Below are 16,663 nucleotides of genomic sequence, written 5' to 3'. Positions count from 1 at the left end.
GGTGATATATAAAGTGTGTCTTTATTTGAACATCATTCCACCTGCACTGAAGCTCAAATCCAGCAGCAGCAGAAGGGGTCAGGACCAAAATCAATGTTACCAAATTGGACGATGAACAGCGAGGACACATTCAGACGGAACTTACTAATGGAGTGTAGACAACACCAAGCTATCCTAATGACACATAGCACGGGCCCTCTGCTGGTCAGAGCTCGGGAGGACTGTGGCTCCCTTGTTCCCTTCTCAGGAAACTCCAGTCCCACCTGAAGGCTAGCCCTGAGCCAGGCAGGGGCCTGCGGAAGTTTCTCGTGCCAGGAAGATCCCAGCTTCTCCAAAGAGAGGGTTTTTTGGTTTCCCTCAGTTCACACTGGGAGCTGCAGAAGGGTGAATCCCCTGTGCCCAAGCAGGAACCTCAACAGGCAGCCAGGCAGAAATTTTTCCCCACACACAGCCTTCTCTAAAAGCTCCCAACTTCTTGGCTCTAACAGGCCTGAAAAAGATCTTGAACCTACCCATGGTACTGAGCCCCAAAGAGGAAAGTTCTCACATCAAGAGACCTGGAAGGACTTGAGCAAGCGTCGCTCTGGACCCCCTCGAGGTTGGAGCTGCCTTGGCCTCTCCTGAGAGAGTCTTGCATCCGGCAGAGGAAAGCCTTTCTGGCCCAGGCAGGCGAGGAGAGGAGTGCCTCAGTGGGCCACTCACACAGCTCAGCCTCTTTCAGCGACCAAGAGACTCAGCTGCAAACAGACCATCTCCTCTGCTTCAGCCTCCTCCCAAAGGCTTAAACCAAGTGGCCAGGTGTGGGTGAGAGCAAACCACAAACATCCTCGCTGTGATGACTTCCTGGCCCCGGAGAGCCATCTGGGTCCTGGCTTGCTGATGCTTCAGCCTCACCTGGGGCCTCTGGCTGAAGCATCTCCTTCCTGCTCTGTTCCCACCTCTGCTGAAGCCTCGGGGACAGGACTTTGGTTTGGTACCCACTCCAGCCTCCTTCCCTTCCCTAAGGTACCCTGGTGTTCCTTCAGGCCCACCAACAGTCTCCTCCTAACCCCAAGCTCCTGGGTGCACTGCCCACTGCCCCTTAGTCAGGGCAGCAGGGGGTTGGGTGGACGGTGACTGGGAAACACCGTCCAACCACTCCAAAGGAAACCTCCGTCTCTACCACTCACCCACTCCAGTGGCGCTAACCTGCTGGGCAATCACCTAGATGCGATTCCTTCCCAACAGGGTGGGGCATGGCTGCCTGGGCCCCGCCTCTGCCTCTCAGGAGCTAGGTCCTAAGCTTCCCGCCAGCAGCGCACAGGGGTTTGTGGCTCCCATGGGTGGCAGCGGCTCCCCGTTCCCCATCACCCTCCCCTTCCTTTCTTCCCCAGCACCTGGCCCCCTACAACTCCTCTTCCTCTGCCTCCTTACCATCCCTGTGCCTGCCTTGTCTCTGGCCACCTCCCCTCCCACATCCTAGTTCTCCATCCATCACATCCCCCTCTCTGGTCACTCTTTCGCTACTTTGTAACACCTCGTTCAATCTCCTTCTCTGTAGCTCCATCTCTGTGCCTCCTCCTTCTCTTTCCCCAATCTCCTCTTCTTCCCATTTCTAATCACTTTTTCCTGCTCCCTCCTCCTAATGGCTTCCAACATTGGGCTTTGGTTAGGATCTTGAAGGAACTCACTTCTGCACCCCCCCCCACGAGGTTCCCCCCACCCTCTCACTCAGCTCGGGACCCTGGGGGGAGCAGGAGGGGGGCACAGTGCAGGGGCCGGACATGGGGGAGGGGCTGGGGGGGTGTTTGCCCAGGAGGAGGGAGTAGAGGGCAGGGATCAGGACTGAGCACGGTCCAGGTTTCAGGAATCCTCCCAGAGCATGTGATTCCAGATGGGGGACTTGGGCAGAGGATTTCTAGGGTGTCTCTTGGCAGCCCTAACTCTCAGGCCCAGTGGAAATGAACACAGGGCTGTGAACACATGGCACTCGCTGCTTTCCTCCCTCCTTCGGCCGAGGTCGACGACATGGTGACCACGAGCTTCCCCACTGAGCCTGCAGGGGCCTCCCGCTGGCCCTCCACAGTGGGCCAGGCAGCAGGCACCTGGAGACAGAAGTAGGCACACAAGATGGAGCTAACCGGCCACCCAGCGGGGAGCTGGAGGGGGCCATCCACACCCCAGGCCAGATGGCTCTACCACCAGGCCCCCCAGGCAGTGACAGGAGGTCAGACACACCTATAGTCTCCATCCTGTGCTCCCGGTGGGGGGTGTGGGGGGGTGGCCCCACAGTGGTGGGAGGGGGGACAGAAGACCCTTCATCTGCCCCCCACACACTTGCACACACACACTCACACACATTCACTCATGCCTCGGCTCCAAGCGTGCCACTGGGTTTGAGACCCTGGGCAAACCGCAAGGTGAGAGGTGGGCAGGGAGAAGGAAGAGGTGGGGACAGGGTTACAAGGCCTGGGGATGGGGACAGGGGGTACCCTGTTCAGAGGTGACCTGCAAGTTCAAGTTATGCAGAAAAGTATCAAAGAGGCAAGACAGTCTCTGCCCTTGGCAGAAGGGGGTCGGGGGGACAACATGAGATGGGGCAGAGGGGTGAGGCGTCCCCTAATTCCCCACTCATGGGCCCCTGCCCCAACCCCCAACCCTGACAACAGGGCCAAGAAGTCTATGCTGTACAAAACAGGCCAGGGTCAAGGTCCAGTCCCTGGTGAGCCGTCCGCAGGGAGGAGACGGCCAGCCCCAGGCTGAGCCACTTTCAGCCCCAGCCTGCAGCAGCCACGCGCCACCAAGACAGGAGTCTGAGCGCAGCCTCCAGAGAGGCCTGTCCTGGCTCAGAGTCCACGCTGACAGGGCCCCAGTCAGCAGCAGACCCGGAGGCCCTGTGCTTTCTCCCTCGGCGCAGCTTGGATTCCTTCAGGAGAGCTGGAAGCAGGCTGGAGCAGACGGGCCTCAGGGAGGCCGGTGGTGCCTGGAGCTCTGTGAGGAGATGATGGAACCGTTGTTGGCAAAAAAGAAAAAAGGTAGGAAAGAGCCCGGTCTGCCCTGGAGCAGTATCTTGAATGAGTTTCTGCAGGAGGTGGGGACCAGAGGAGGCGAGGATGGAGCCAGGCCGCAGCCCTGCAGACAGGGGCAGCCTGGCCGGGAACCACAGCACCTCTTTCCCCAGAGACTCAGCAGGGCCCCGGCCAGGCTGAAGAGGAGGAGGAGGCCAGGGGCTGGGGGCCAGCTCCCTTAGGTCAGCTGAAGGAAGTGCAGACCCGCAGGGTCTGCAGGGCCTCTCCCCTCCCCCAGGCTGCATGTCCGCCCCAACCTCTCTTCAAAGCCCAGAGTTCGCAGGCAGATAGCAGGTGAGGTCAGTCCAAGATCGGGGTCTTCCCTCGGAGCGTGAATGGAGGGATGAGAGGGCAGGAGACAGGACAAGCTGAGGGCAGGTCAACTCCTGGGCTGTGATTCCGGCCTTCAGGGTCCCTGTGTGTGAGCAACGGGACACGGGAGGACGCCCCATCCGGAGACGTCACCCCCTGGCCGCAACACCGAGCTTACTGTAGAGCCCACAAAATCTAAGAGAGACAGAGAGAGAGAATTGGAGAGAGTCAGAGGCCGCCCGGCACGGGGGCTCCCTCAGCCCCTCCTCAGGGCAGAGCTGCGTGGAGGGGTGAGCTGCACAGGTTCGGAAATGCCACCAGGCCTGGTGAGCGGGGGAGGCCTTGAGCCAGCTCATTCAACCTGAGCCCCAATTTCCTCCTCGGTACAATGGACATAACAGCCTACTTCTTCACAGAGTGATTCTGAGGGGTCAAAAGACATAAATGACGCCTGCCGAGGGCTCAGCACACAGTAAATAGTGAAAATGCCAGCACCATAGAGCTTAGTTTTGTTCCAGAGGGCTTTGGCTCGGAACTGAGCTGTGAGGCTCACTCACCGTGAGTGCCCAGTGAGGGAAGGAGATCCCCAGATGCTGAAGGAAGGCAAACTGGGGCTCCCTTATGTCATTTTTAGGGCGCTTTGGGGAAGGAGGAGAGGACGCTGAGTGGGACCCACATGGCCAAACCCCCTCCAAAAGGCCACATGTCTGTCTTTGTGCTGCACTTCTGGAAGCGGCCACCAGGGGGCAGGCTCTGACCTCACACGAAGACCATAGAAAGCAGCAGGCGTCTGTGACTCCAGAGACAGGCGCCTCAGAGGACAGCTCAGCAGCCCCGGAGGACTCTGAAAAGGGGGCTGGCAGCAGGGAAGAACTTGGCCTTCAGACTTGGACCTGGGCTCAAATCCTGGCTGCACCACTTAGGTGACCTCGGGTAAGTTACTGGACCTCTCCAGACCTCGGCCGTCCCACTTACAAAATGGTCACGGTGCCTGCCTAGCAGGAAGCCGTGACAAGTGACAGCTTTCACTGAGCATTCACCGCCTGCCCCTTCATGGGCACAGTTTTGCTTCATTGCATGACAGCCCTGTAAGGTGGTACCTTTCTCAACACTGTCATTTTTTTTTTTCCTTTTTCCAGTTTTATGGAGATACAGCTGACATACAGCATTGTACAAGTTGGAGGTGTAGAGCATAATGGTTTGACTTATATACTGTGAAAGTATTAGCAACCAATTTAATTTTTTTCTCACTTACTAAATGCTTAATATATGGTGACCTTCATTTAAAACACACTACAAGTGCTCGGGGCTGGTGCACTGGGATGACCCAGAGGGATGGGATGGGGAGGGAGGAGGGAGGGGGGTTCAGGATGGGGAACACATGTAAATCCATGGCTGATTCATGTCAATGTACGGCAAAAACCACTACAATATTGTAAAGTAATTAACCTCCAACTAATAAAAAAAAAAAAAGATGATATAAATAAAGGGAAAATTATCAAACTGGAAAAAATAAATAAATAAAACACATTAAATTTACATAACCTACATTACGTGAAATAGGCTACAAAACCCTCAATATTTTTTGGCTTTCTGAAATTTTTACACAAACCACAGCTGGGGGAGTGCTGATTCATAAGACAAAATCTGCTCTTTTCTTCTTTCTCTTACTCCAATAGTCACCTCTAAGACACGTTAGACTGGAGGCTGAGTCTTCCCTATTAAGGGGTGGGGGGGGGGCAGGATGGTCACTCTCCTCAGAGAAGGAAGCCTCATGGAGAACAGGGACTGGGACATGAGTCAGTATCACTCAGATTCCTCTAAGATGAGAAACATCTGACTTGTAGAAGGAAACCTCTCAGGAAGATGAAATGAAAAGGTTCTTCTGAACCTGGAGTGCCTCCCCCCATCCCTTGTCTCGTCTCAGGACAGTTCTGAGGGGTTCTTCTGGGCTCAGGTGAGGTGAGTTGGGTAGAGTCTGGGGAGTCAAAGCCTAGCACTGGGGCAAGGGTCCCTATGGTCATCTGGTGTGCCTGTTTGTATCCAAGTCCCATTATACTGAGAAGAGCATGGCGACTATGGACAACTCCATAGATCAGGTCTCTGAGTACCCTCAGGGGATAAAAAGACCCGAGTCTTACTTTTTTTTGTCCACCATTTTCATTTAGGTACTGCAAGAAACTGAGGTTCAAAGAGGTAAAGTCATTTCTTAGCTCAACCTACTTCCAACACAAACAATCTGCCATCATGGTCCAAGTGTACTCACACCACAATACTAGAGTACCTCCTGGCAAATGAGCTAATAACTGTCACTATCATTATGCCCATTTTATAGATGAGAGACTCAGATGAATGTAATTAAAGGAAAGTGCTGAACATAGATCCAGCATCAGCATCTGCTAACAGCTCAAGGAAGGTTGAGACTAAGAAAACAGTGAAATCCAATTTCTCAAGGCAGAAAACGGGCACCCAGACAGGCAGAGTGTCTTCCCCCTTCTCCAGGGGCTGTGTGGGCCCCTGGGTCAGAGGCTTGACCTTCCTTTAGAAAACAATCTGGAATTATCATTACAATTGTGAGTGTGCAATTCCACTTCAGGGAAAGACACTGAGAAAACAGAAGACAAAGACCAAGACAGTCATTCTTCTAATGACCTTCCCAGTAAAATGGGAAAAAAAAAAGGGAACCTCCCTAACAGCCCCTATGAGGAGAATGGTTAAGAACCTACAATTCTGTCGTCTTATGTAACACTAAGCATTGAATGAGAAGGACAAGATGGTTCTCCATAAAATGATAAAGATCTTAAAGATGTGCTCTAGAACTGAGCCCTAAGAGCAATCTGAGGAGGGATTTGTTTCCGATGATGCCTCGCCTGTATCAGCACGTGACCCTACCATGTATTCCATAGAGGGATGTACGTGGATGGATACACAGGTAAGCATCTGATAACAGTGGTTAAGGCTCTGGCCTTGGTGGTGTCAATTTTTTCTTTACTGTATATTACTGTTACCTGGTACATACGGAGGTTTATGTGTACTATACTAGGTATAAAGCATACTGTACCAAACATCTGTAGGCTCACCATGTAGGAACTTAACTCACCAATAATCTGTACCCATCCACCTGTCCCCCACCTCACATCCTTGCCTCTCTGCTTCCATTCCAACCATAAAGAACCAACACCAATACCTTTCGTATTGATCTTTTTTTGTTTTTGTTTTTTAAATACAATATTAAACTGTATTTAGTGTAGTGTTACTTAGTTTTTAGCTTTAGAAAATTATCACTCTGTCATCTTCTGGAATTTGATTCCCCCTGCCTCAATATTATGTTTACAGGATGTAGCCATTCATTGTTACCTAAAACTGGCATTCATTCATTTCCACACTTGTAAACAATTCCATGATGTGACTACACCACCATGTATTTATCCATCCTCCAAGCTGTTTTTGGTTGCTTGCAATTTTGAAACTGCTGCCAAGAGCGTTTATGCACATTTCTCCTGGGTTTATACTCCTGGTAGGGTTTGCTGGGTCAGGCCCCTGCAAATGTTTAGATCTGAGGGATAACCTCAAACTGTCTCCACGGCAGTCGGCCTCTCTGTAAGGGCTCCTACTTGGGCTTCCCTTGACTTGGAAGGTGTCCCGCCCCACCCCCCAGCCGCCACGCCAAGCACGCCCACTCGCCTTTGTTCTCCTGCTTGAGCTCCTCCTGCAGCAGGTCGGTTTGCCGGTTACCCAGCACGAAGGCAAGGAAGGAGAGGATGAGAGCGTTGAGGATGCCGATGATGGCCAGGATGTACGCCCAGCGCACCGAACAGTCCCCCAGGGAGTACTTCCCAGTCTTGGCCCCGCACATGTCCCGGATCGTCTCGGCGTCCCAGCCGTCGGGGAAGATCATGCAGCCCAGCACGAGGCACAGAGCTGAAGGGGCGCCGGGCCAAGCCCACCGCCGGGGCAGGAAGCAAGAGAGAAGGGGTTGATTACTTCCCAGAGCCTGAGGACCACCAAAAGCCCCCCCGTAGGCTGGGACCCCGCACCCCCACTCCGCCCATCAACCCCATCAACAAGGAGAGCTTGTTAATCTCCTACCGACCTAGAAACTAAACTCTAGGAGGGCCTCATGCCTTGGAGAGCAGAAAGGCAACGCCTTTGCCTGCCCCATCAGATCAACAACTCCTCCAGGAAGCCCTCCTGGAGACAGGAGAAAATAGCGAACCAGGGTCACCTCCTTCACCTCCCTTTAGTATCTTGGCACATCGCTCCCTCATCCTCCTCATTCTTTTTTATTTCTGTCATTTACTCAACAAATTTTTAATCAGCATCATTTTCCAGGCTCAGTAGGCCACCTCCAGGCTAGGATCTCCCCCTCCTGGCAGTGAGAGTTTTTGACTGTATTTGCTGGAGTGACGTTGTCCTTTTAGTGTCTGACAGTCCGACAGAGGCTGCATCACTGTGTCTGAGACGCAAAGGCTCCCAAAGGTTCAGGTTGGAGCAAGGGGGCCCTTGACCCCATGCCAGGCCCACAGGGTGCTAGACCCGGGTTTAAGATGACAGTGATGACAAAGTGGGGGTGGTGGTCAGTTCTGCCCACTGCCTACGAGACACAGCTAGTCCCCAGGGTGGGTAGGGACCCCTGGCTTTGCCATCTCCTTCCTTCAACTACCACATGTGAGAAAGCATTCCCCACAGCACAGACTCCTCCCTGCCTGAGTTCTGCCTCTTCTGGTCTATCCCCCACCTTCCAACAGGACAGTCCTTCCGCACATCCTTGGGGATGTGCTCCTCACACTGACAGGGCGCCTCAACAGCACTCTGATCTTACACACACACACACACAGGAGCAGCCCTTCATTCCCCTCTCCTGTGCGCGCCTTCTTCAAGACAATTCTCCGAACAGCTAGTCCATACAGTGTTCAAGTGCTCAAGGGGAGGCCACCTCTATTTAATGGCTGGGAAACGAGTTTGCGGCAAAGGGGATGGCAAATGCAAGAAGCCTTGGGGCAAGAATGAGCTTGGTGAGTTAAAAGAGTTCCAACAGTTTGAAGATGCCCTTTAGAAACCCAAATGGGGAGGAAAACTCAGGGAGACATCAGGGCTGGAGATATAAATGTGGGCTCTGTGGACATGTAAATCCCCAGGGCTAGATATTATAAAAACTGAAGGGAAGGCCCAGAACTGAGCCCAGAGGTGCTCTATCATTTATGGGGCAGGAAGAGAGGAGGAGCCTCTGGAGAGGGCTTGACCCATTCATCTCCCCATATTCCCCTAACACTTTCCAAGACCCTCCAGGACCCTGGAGAGAGGAGGAAGGTCAATTGCCAGGGGTGAAGAAGTGGCAGAGAAGGACCCTAACCTCATGGCATCCCCAGGGCGCTCTGAGGGGTGGGGGGAGGGCACTTCCACCTCCCCATTCTTGGTCCTGAATCTCCAGCTTGAGGCAGGGGTGAGGAAAGAGCCTCAGGAGGAGGAAAACCTACCCCGTCCCTCTGCCTCCTCTCCCGTGTACAGTGTTTCCTCTCCCGCCCAGAGCATCCCCGTCTCCATGGAAACGCGGCAGTATCCTGCGGGTGGTCCTCCTCCCTCCGCAAGCTCAGCATTCAGTGAGTTTTTCTTCCCCAGGGCTCTGCGCCTGCACGTTCTCTTGGTCTCCTTGCCTCATCACTTACGTGTCTCTCTAGTCGTGCATCTCCATTCCTTTCTCTTCTCCACCCTTTTCATCTTTTTTTGCCTCTCTCTTCACATGCCCTCTCTCCAGCTAGTCCATACAGTGCTCCAGCCTCAGTCGTGACCCTCTTTTCTCCTTAGATCTCAGCATTTGACATTCATTCAACACCCCTCCTCTTCTTTCTTTTCTCACTTCTCTTCCTTCTCTTTACCTATCCCCTCACCCTTCCCCCTCTCTGACTCTCCGTATATTCCACAAATAAATGCCGAATATCTTCCATGTGTCAGGCACTGTGAAGGCTGCTGGGGACACTGGCAGGCATGGTTTCCTGTCCTCAGGAGCAGAGGTGTGTGGAGAGGAATCAAATCAACACACAAACAGAATACGTATACGTGTCAGGGAATGGCTGGAAAGAGACCCAGGATTACCGGGACACTCAGAGAAGGCAGGGGCTGGGACCTCGCCGTCTCTCACTCACGCTCTCTGCCTCCTGTGTTCTGCAATGTTCTAGGTGGTGGCAATGGGGCCCCAGGTACTGCTCTGGGAACAAGAAGCACCCAGAAGTAAAGCACATGGAGAAAAGTCAATCGGACAGGTTTCCTGAGACCTGGGAAAGGCAGGAAGAGACCTCTAGGGACAGTAAGTGATCAAGAGGCTCAACGGTCAGTGTAATAACTAGAGGCAAGGCAGCCTTCAACATCCCCATTTGCTGGATGAGGACACCGAGACTGAGGTCTTTCGAGTACAAGTTCAAGTATCTTTTTGAAGTAATGAGCTGGCTGAAGTGGGCAGACACAGGTGCAAGGTGCAGGGTGGGGCAAGTGGGGTGTATTGTGGGATATACAGCGTCCCCCTCGGCCTCTCCCCACCACCCACAGTGTCTTACGGCACTGTCAGATGTCCCCTGGGCGCAAAGCTGTCCCTGGTTGAGAACCACCGGTCTAGGGGAAGGGGCTCTCAGATGGAGCACGACTGTCCAGTCACCCTACAGTCCTCTGACTTCCCAAGCAGCCAGGAGGCGTTGTGAGAAATTTAAGGTGAATGAAATTAAAGTTATTAATGATATGATAATGCTAACAAGTAGTACTGAGTGCTCAACTATGTGCTAGGGGGCTGAGCTCCTAAGATGCATGATCTCATTTAATCCGATAACAAATCTAGAGGAGGGAAAAATGATCATCCTCATTTTACAGATGAGGAAATTGAGGCTCAGAGGAACTAAGTATCATATCCATGTCACACAGCTAGGAAGTGGTGGGCTCTGTATTCAAACCCAGACAGGTCTTTACTTAATGTTTCTCTTTGAGCAGACCTACTTCTTTTTTTTTTTTCTGGCCACACTACACGGTTTGTGGGATCTCAGTTCCCCAACTAGGAATTGAACCCAGGGCCCAGGTGTTGAAAGCACTGGACCACCAGGGGATTCCGTAGACTTACTTTTTAACTGAGAGGCATTTACTTACAAAGTAAGCTTTATATCACTATCAAAGAAAGGAAACCAGGATCGCTTGCCACAGATGGAAGGAAACTGTAATCACAAGTATGTGTGTCTGCTCAGTCACTAAGTCACGTCCGACACTCTGCAGCCCCATGGTAGAGTGAAACCCAAACATTGTTCTTAGGATCAAGCTGGACACTTTTACCTGTCAGATGCTCTGAGCCACCTCAGAGTCCCTTGAAAAGGAAGGAAATTCTGACAGGTGCTACAATGTGGAGGGATCTTGAGGACACTATGCTAAATTAAATGAGTCAGTCACAAAAGGTCAAATATTGTATGATTCCACTTACATGAGGAACTGAAAGCAGTCAGATTCCTACAGGCAGAATATTGGTCGTCAGGGATGACAGGGGAGGGTGTGGGGAGTTAGCATTTATGGGGACAGAGTCTCAGTTCTGCAGGTGAAGAAAGAGTTGTGAGGATAGACGGTACAGGTGATTGCACAACGGTGTGAATGTACTTAATGCCACAGAACTGAACACCTAGGAAGTGGTAGAATGGTATTTTATGTTATGTGTATTTTACCAGAAAAGAGAGAGGAAGGAAGGGAGGAATGGGAACACAGAAAATGACATGATGTATTTTCCTCATGGATGTGTATGTAAATGCACACAAAAAATATCTTGGAAATACAGAAATCAAGTTTATAACCATGATAGCCTCTGGGCAAGGAGAGGATGGGGACTTTACCCTGTCTGTAATACTTCAGCTCTTCATGGAGTGAATGTATTTATGTATTACTCATAAAATTAAAAAACATAATTAAAAATACTGGTTTTTCAGAGAGTACACATATATACATACATAAGCTTGCAAGTCTATAAGTCTATAAGCTTGCAAGTCTATTAAGAAGCAGCTTAATGATGGGCACCTCTGAAACACAGCCTGGTATGGTGGAGGAAAGGAGGGAGACACTGTTTATTTTCTGCCCTCCCGTACTGTTGGAAGTGTTTAACATGTGCATAGATTACTTTGATGATAAAAACAATATTATTATGTCCAGTCCTTTTCCACCTATGTCTGGCCATGAAATCCTCTTAGAGGTGTAAGCCTTTAAGAATAATTTTAAAAAACTAAAGGAAAAAGTTGAAAGGAAAAACGCGCTTGGGTTTGGGGAATAAACCCAGAATGAGACTAAAAAAGTGATGAATTAGTAACAGAAAATAAACATATTTGTTTTCTTTAAAGTGTGTGTCCTGTAAATGTGCCTTTATATAAAGCTTTTAAATTATGCATTTTATTCTTAGCTATTTGAGTTTCATTATGATACAATTACACTGTCCTCAAGGGACATCCACCAGGCCAGTCACTCCAAGAGGGAAGCCTTTGTTTATGCTCAGCTGGCCCCTCCATGCCTGATGTACCACAGCTGCTACCCATTGCTAGGAGGTCAGACTGGATGTCCCCCAGGGCTTTCTTTTCCTGAGCAGACTCCAAAGAGGTTTGCTATGGACTGAACTGGCTCCCCACAAACGTCATATTTTGAAGCCCTAACCTCCAGTGTGAGAGTATTTGTGGAAGGGGCCTTGGGGAGGTAATCAGGGTTAGATGAGGTCATGAGGGTGGGGCCCCATGATGGGATTAGTGTCCTTACAAGAGACACCAGGGCTTCCGTAGTGGTTCAGTGGTGGAGAATCCATCTGTGAAGGCAGGGAGCACGGGTTTGATCCCTGGTCTAGGAGGATCCCACATGTCACCAGGCAGCTAAGCCCATGTGCCACAACTACTGAAGCCTGTGCTCCACAAAAAGAGAAGCTACTTTTGTGAAAGAGAAGCTACAAAAAGAGAAGCAATGAGATGCCCATGCATTGCAACAGAGTAGCCACCGCTCACTGCAACTAGAGAAAGCTCACAGCAAGGAAGATCCAGCACAGCCCAAAATAGATAAATAAAAATAAATGAATCTTTTAAAAAGAGATACCAGAGAGTCTGCTCTCTCTCCACACCTGCCATGTGAGGACACGGCAAGTAGGAAGGAGGTAGCGGTTTGCAGGCCAAGAAGAGGACTCTCCCCAGAACCCAGGTCTTGGAATTGCCTGAACTAAGAGAAAGTGTGAGCCACCCAGTCTGTGGTATTTTGTTGTTGTAGCTACATGCAACAATTTGGATGCACCTTAGAGTCACAACACTGGGAAAAACTGTATCCACTTATATAACATTCATACCCATAACCCTGGTCACTTCTAAGGAGGGAACTGAGGGGGTGAGGACAGGACGGGACGGAGACTTTGCACTAACCTGCGGTTCCTTTTCAATTCAGGACCACATGAAAAAGTGACCTACTGAAACCATAAGGTGGGTGGGAGTTGATCACTAATAAGTGACTATTGCCAGAGATTTTTCACTCACTCAGAATGAAATAATTAAAGCAATCAAGAATCAAAACGCACAAGCCAAATGAAACTCACAGAAATAATGAATTAATCACACACACAAAAAACATAAAACCAAAAATCTCTAGACCCCTATTGACTGAGCTTGCCAGTTTCTAGGAATTTAAGAAAATGCTCAAGAATGTACTCTAAGATTTAGCTATGTGGATGTCTATCATGTCATTATTTGCAAGAAAGAAAAGAAGGAAGAGATGCGAAGGAAGGCGGAGGGGGAGAAATAATAAAAGAAGGAAGGAAAGAAATAAGCAGCTAATTAGTCAACATCACAGGAGTATTCTTTCATACCATGGAATACTACTCCCCTATTAAATTATATTGAGTAAGAGTTAATGGTACAGAAATTACTCATGATACGTTAGGTTTCAAAAGGATGTGGAAAATAACATACAATATAATTTTATTTTGGGGATACTTACACGGTTATAGCAATAGTTACATAAGTTTACCACACCAGGCCCTATGCTAAGTATCTTACACACATTACTTCATTAATCCCCACAACACTCTGAGGAATAAGTGCTGTTATTACCTTCTTTTTACAGTTGAGGACATAGAGGCACAGAGAGGTAATCCAAGTTATCTAAGACCACAGAGCTGGTAGGTTTACAGAACCAGGATTCAGACCCAGACAGTCTGGCTCCAGAGTCTGCTCATAACCAGTACTCTATATGATTGCAGACCAACAGTTAAGATGACTGCTTCTGGGAGAGTGAGATGACGTGTGTAATCTTGCTTATCTATATTCTCCAGTTTTCATACAAAGAACAATGGTAATCTGACAAAGCTGCAGGTGAGAGATACGGAGGAGCAGTATAGCACAGGATGCACGGATGGCTGTTCATATCCTGTATCCTCTGTGAGTCCCTTCCTCACCTCTAGGAAGGTTTTTCTAGAAAGAACCAGGCCAACTTTGGGGCTGAGAGGAGCCTGGCAAAGGGTCTGTGTTGGCACTGTGACCACAGCTTTCCAAGGGAGTGCTTCCCCAGACCCGGGGCACCAGGGGGCTGTCGGGAGAACCCCCCTCTACCCCAGGACAGAGGTTGTCCTCGCGTCCTTCACACCAGCTCTGTCCTGCACCCCCAGGGCAGGGGCTTGTGGTACAAGGGAGACAGGGTCTCTCTTAACAGTCACCCCGACCCGCTGGATTTGAAGATCCAGGTCCAATCTTAGCGCCTCTGTCAGCTGGGGAGCTCAGGGGTGGGAATCCTGTGCCGGGGCTCCCCATGGCCCCCCCAGCACCCTGACTCCTTCCTCCCTTTCCCTCACCCTCACATCCCATCCACTTGCAGGGCCGACTGGCTTGACCTCCAAAACGTATCTCGGGCTGACCTCTTTTCTCTGTCTCCACTGCTGCCATCTGTCGAGGCCGCGTGGTCTCCCTCCCGCGTGACCACCGCGGCTCCTGACTGGACTCTCTGCTCTCATCCTTGCCCTCGCTTCATCTGCTCTCCACTCAGCATTCAACGGAAGCGTTCCAAAGCAGACAGTGCCACTCACCTGCTCAACACCTTCCCAAGTTGCCCCTTACGCTCAGGATAATCCCTGCGGCCTGGTCCCGGGCTGTATGGCCCACAGGCTCCCCCTACTTTCCTCCAAGCCACTCGGCCTCCCGATCCCCACACTCCTGCCACACTGCACCTCCTTCCAACCGTCATCCTAACACTAACCCTAACTACCCTCCTTGTTCAGCCCTACTCCCCCTGCCCCGGAGGTCTTGGCACTGACTGTTCCCTTTCCCTGGGACACTTCCTCCAAGCCATTCAGTTCCTGGGCTGTGGTTCCTGATCTCAAGGAGACTACAGTTTAGTCAAGGGACTGTTAGGAACACAAATAATTGTACCTGGTGTCACAGATGCTGTTACAGAGAAATGGGATACCCGTCACTTTGTGCAGTAATTATAATATTTGGGAACAGTATTTACTGCACCACCCCTGGGTCCAGCCTGCACAGAGCCCTCATGTGGCCTCTGGACAATCCTGGAATCTGCCGTCTGCTGCATCCCCTGCTGCCCTGGCTCAGCTCTGCCACACTCAGCTCAAGGACTCGGTCAGAAGCCTCCTGCCGCTCTCCCTGCTTCCTGCCTCACTCCTCCAGTCTGGCCCAGGCCCATCCAGGTGGCCCCATCCCTTCCCTGTCCCCTCTGGCTCCTCCAGGAAGCTGTCCTTTCTCGGGGCTGTTCTTCTCAGCTTCTCTGTTGCTAATTTGAGCAGCTGCTCTGGCTTCTCTCTCCAAGCCGCCTTTTCTGGCTCCTCCTCCTCCTCGCATCTTAAAGGTTGGTGTTTCTGGGCTGTCTCCTCTTTTGCTTCCACACGCTCTCCCCTCTCCCCCGGGCCATTTCACCCACACTCAGACTCACATCTGCATCTCCAGCTGAGACCGCTCTCCTCAGGCCAAGGCCTGAAAAGCCAACAGCTGTCAGACCCTTCCTCTGACAAATTCAGCATTTCCCAGACTGAGCAGATCTCCCTGCTGTGTCCTTTGGGCATGTCATTCCAAGACACGATCGTTCAACGAGGGGACCTGGAATCATCGGCAAGATCTGCCTGTCTTCACCTCGCCCCACCAGACACACACCTGCTGGGCTCCTAAATAGGTCTCCTCCCCTCCTCCAGCCTCAGCCCCTTTCCCCTGGACCACTGCCACTGCCCTCCACCAGGCTCCTGATCGCCCATCAAGCCTCCATCCAATCTGTTCCCTGCAGCAGCTGCCCAAGTCATCTTGCTAAACCCACATCTGGCCCTGGTCATTCCCATGCCTACATGTAATTGCTCAGAACCTAGGAATAAGACCCCAAATTCCAAGGCCAAACTTTCTAAATTCTCTGCTCTTCTAGGTGTATCTCCCAGTTCTCAATTTTCAACCTTTCTTTTCTTTTTTTTTTAATTGACGACAATTTTACCTAGATTCACTCTAATCTTAACTTCCCTCCAGTTCCAGAAGATGAGAGACCCTTCTTTTTTTTTTAAGATTTTTTTGATGTGGACTATTTTTAAAATCTTTATTGAAGCAATTACAATGTTGCTTCTGTTTTATGTCTTGGTTTTTTCATCATAAGGCATGTAGGATCTTTTCTTCTCCATCAGGGATCCAACCCACACCCCCTGCATTGGAAGACAGTCTTAACCATTGGATATGAGCTAGTTATTATTATAGTCTCCATTTGATAGTGGAGGAAACTTAGAGTCAGAAATGGTATAACCTTCCAAAGGACACTTTAGTTGGTAATGCCACACTCAGGGTTCAAATTCAGGTTGGCTGACCACTGAATATGCTGCCTCCAAAGGAGCGGGTGGTGGAGCTGGGACTAACTCAGAGTTCATCATCTGTTTATCCAATAGACACTCTGTGCCAGGCGGACTCCTGAGCCAGGGTTCTCATTATGCCATTAAACAGCTCTGGGATTAAAGGTTCATGATGATGGACAAGATGAAATGGAAATGAAAAGAATAAAATAAAAACAAAAGACTGTCAGAATAAGAATAGTTCAGCCCTCAACCTCTTTACACCTCCAGCCCATCCTCTCTACCAACAACCAGATCTATGCTTCCCAGCCCCACTCAAAACACTCCAAGACCTTTCTAGGTATTATACTACACTAAGGAGCCATACCGGAAGGAACTGGTTATTTGCTTAAGCTGAGAAAAATAGAATTTCACCATGGAGAAAACACCCATAGAGAAAGTCAAAAAATAAACTGATGGATAATATTTGCAACTCATATTACCGAGAGCTAACTTTTACCTTATA

At 50.5% G+C, this 16,663-nt stretch overlaps 1 protein-coding gene across 1 annotated transcript in view; it reads right to left on the bottom strand.

Moving 5' to 3' along the window:
* LHFPL4 (LHFPL tetraspan subfamily member 4) overlaps positions 1 to 16,663 on the bottom strand; it is a 30,800-nt gene continuing 14,137 nt past the window's right edge. The window contains exons 3-4 of the mRNA XM_043886744.1: positions 7,044 to 7,280; positions 1 to 3,554 (exon numbers count right to left, since the gene is read on the bottom strand). Coding sequence (XP_043742679.1) covers positions 3,454 to 3,554; positions 7,044 to 7,280 — 338 coding nt within the window. The 3' untranslated portion in view covers positions 1 to 3,453. The remainder of the gene's footprint in view (positions 3,555 to 7,043; positions 7,281 to 16,663) is intronic.

The sequence above is a fragment of the Cervus elaphus genome, chromosome 24 (genome assembly GCF_910594005.1).
Source record: "Cervus elaphus chromosome 24, mCerEla1.1, whole genome shotgun sequence".
In the NCBI taxonomy this organism is placed as follows: Eukaryota; Metazoa; Chordata; class Mammalia; order Artiodactyla; family Cervidae; genus Cervus; species Cervus elaphus.
This window is presented reverse-complemented; position numbering and strand designations above follow the sequence as displayed.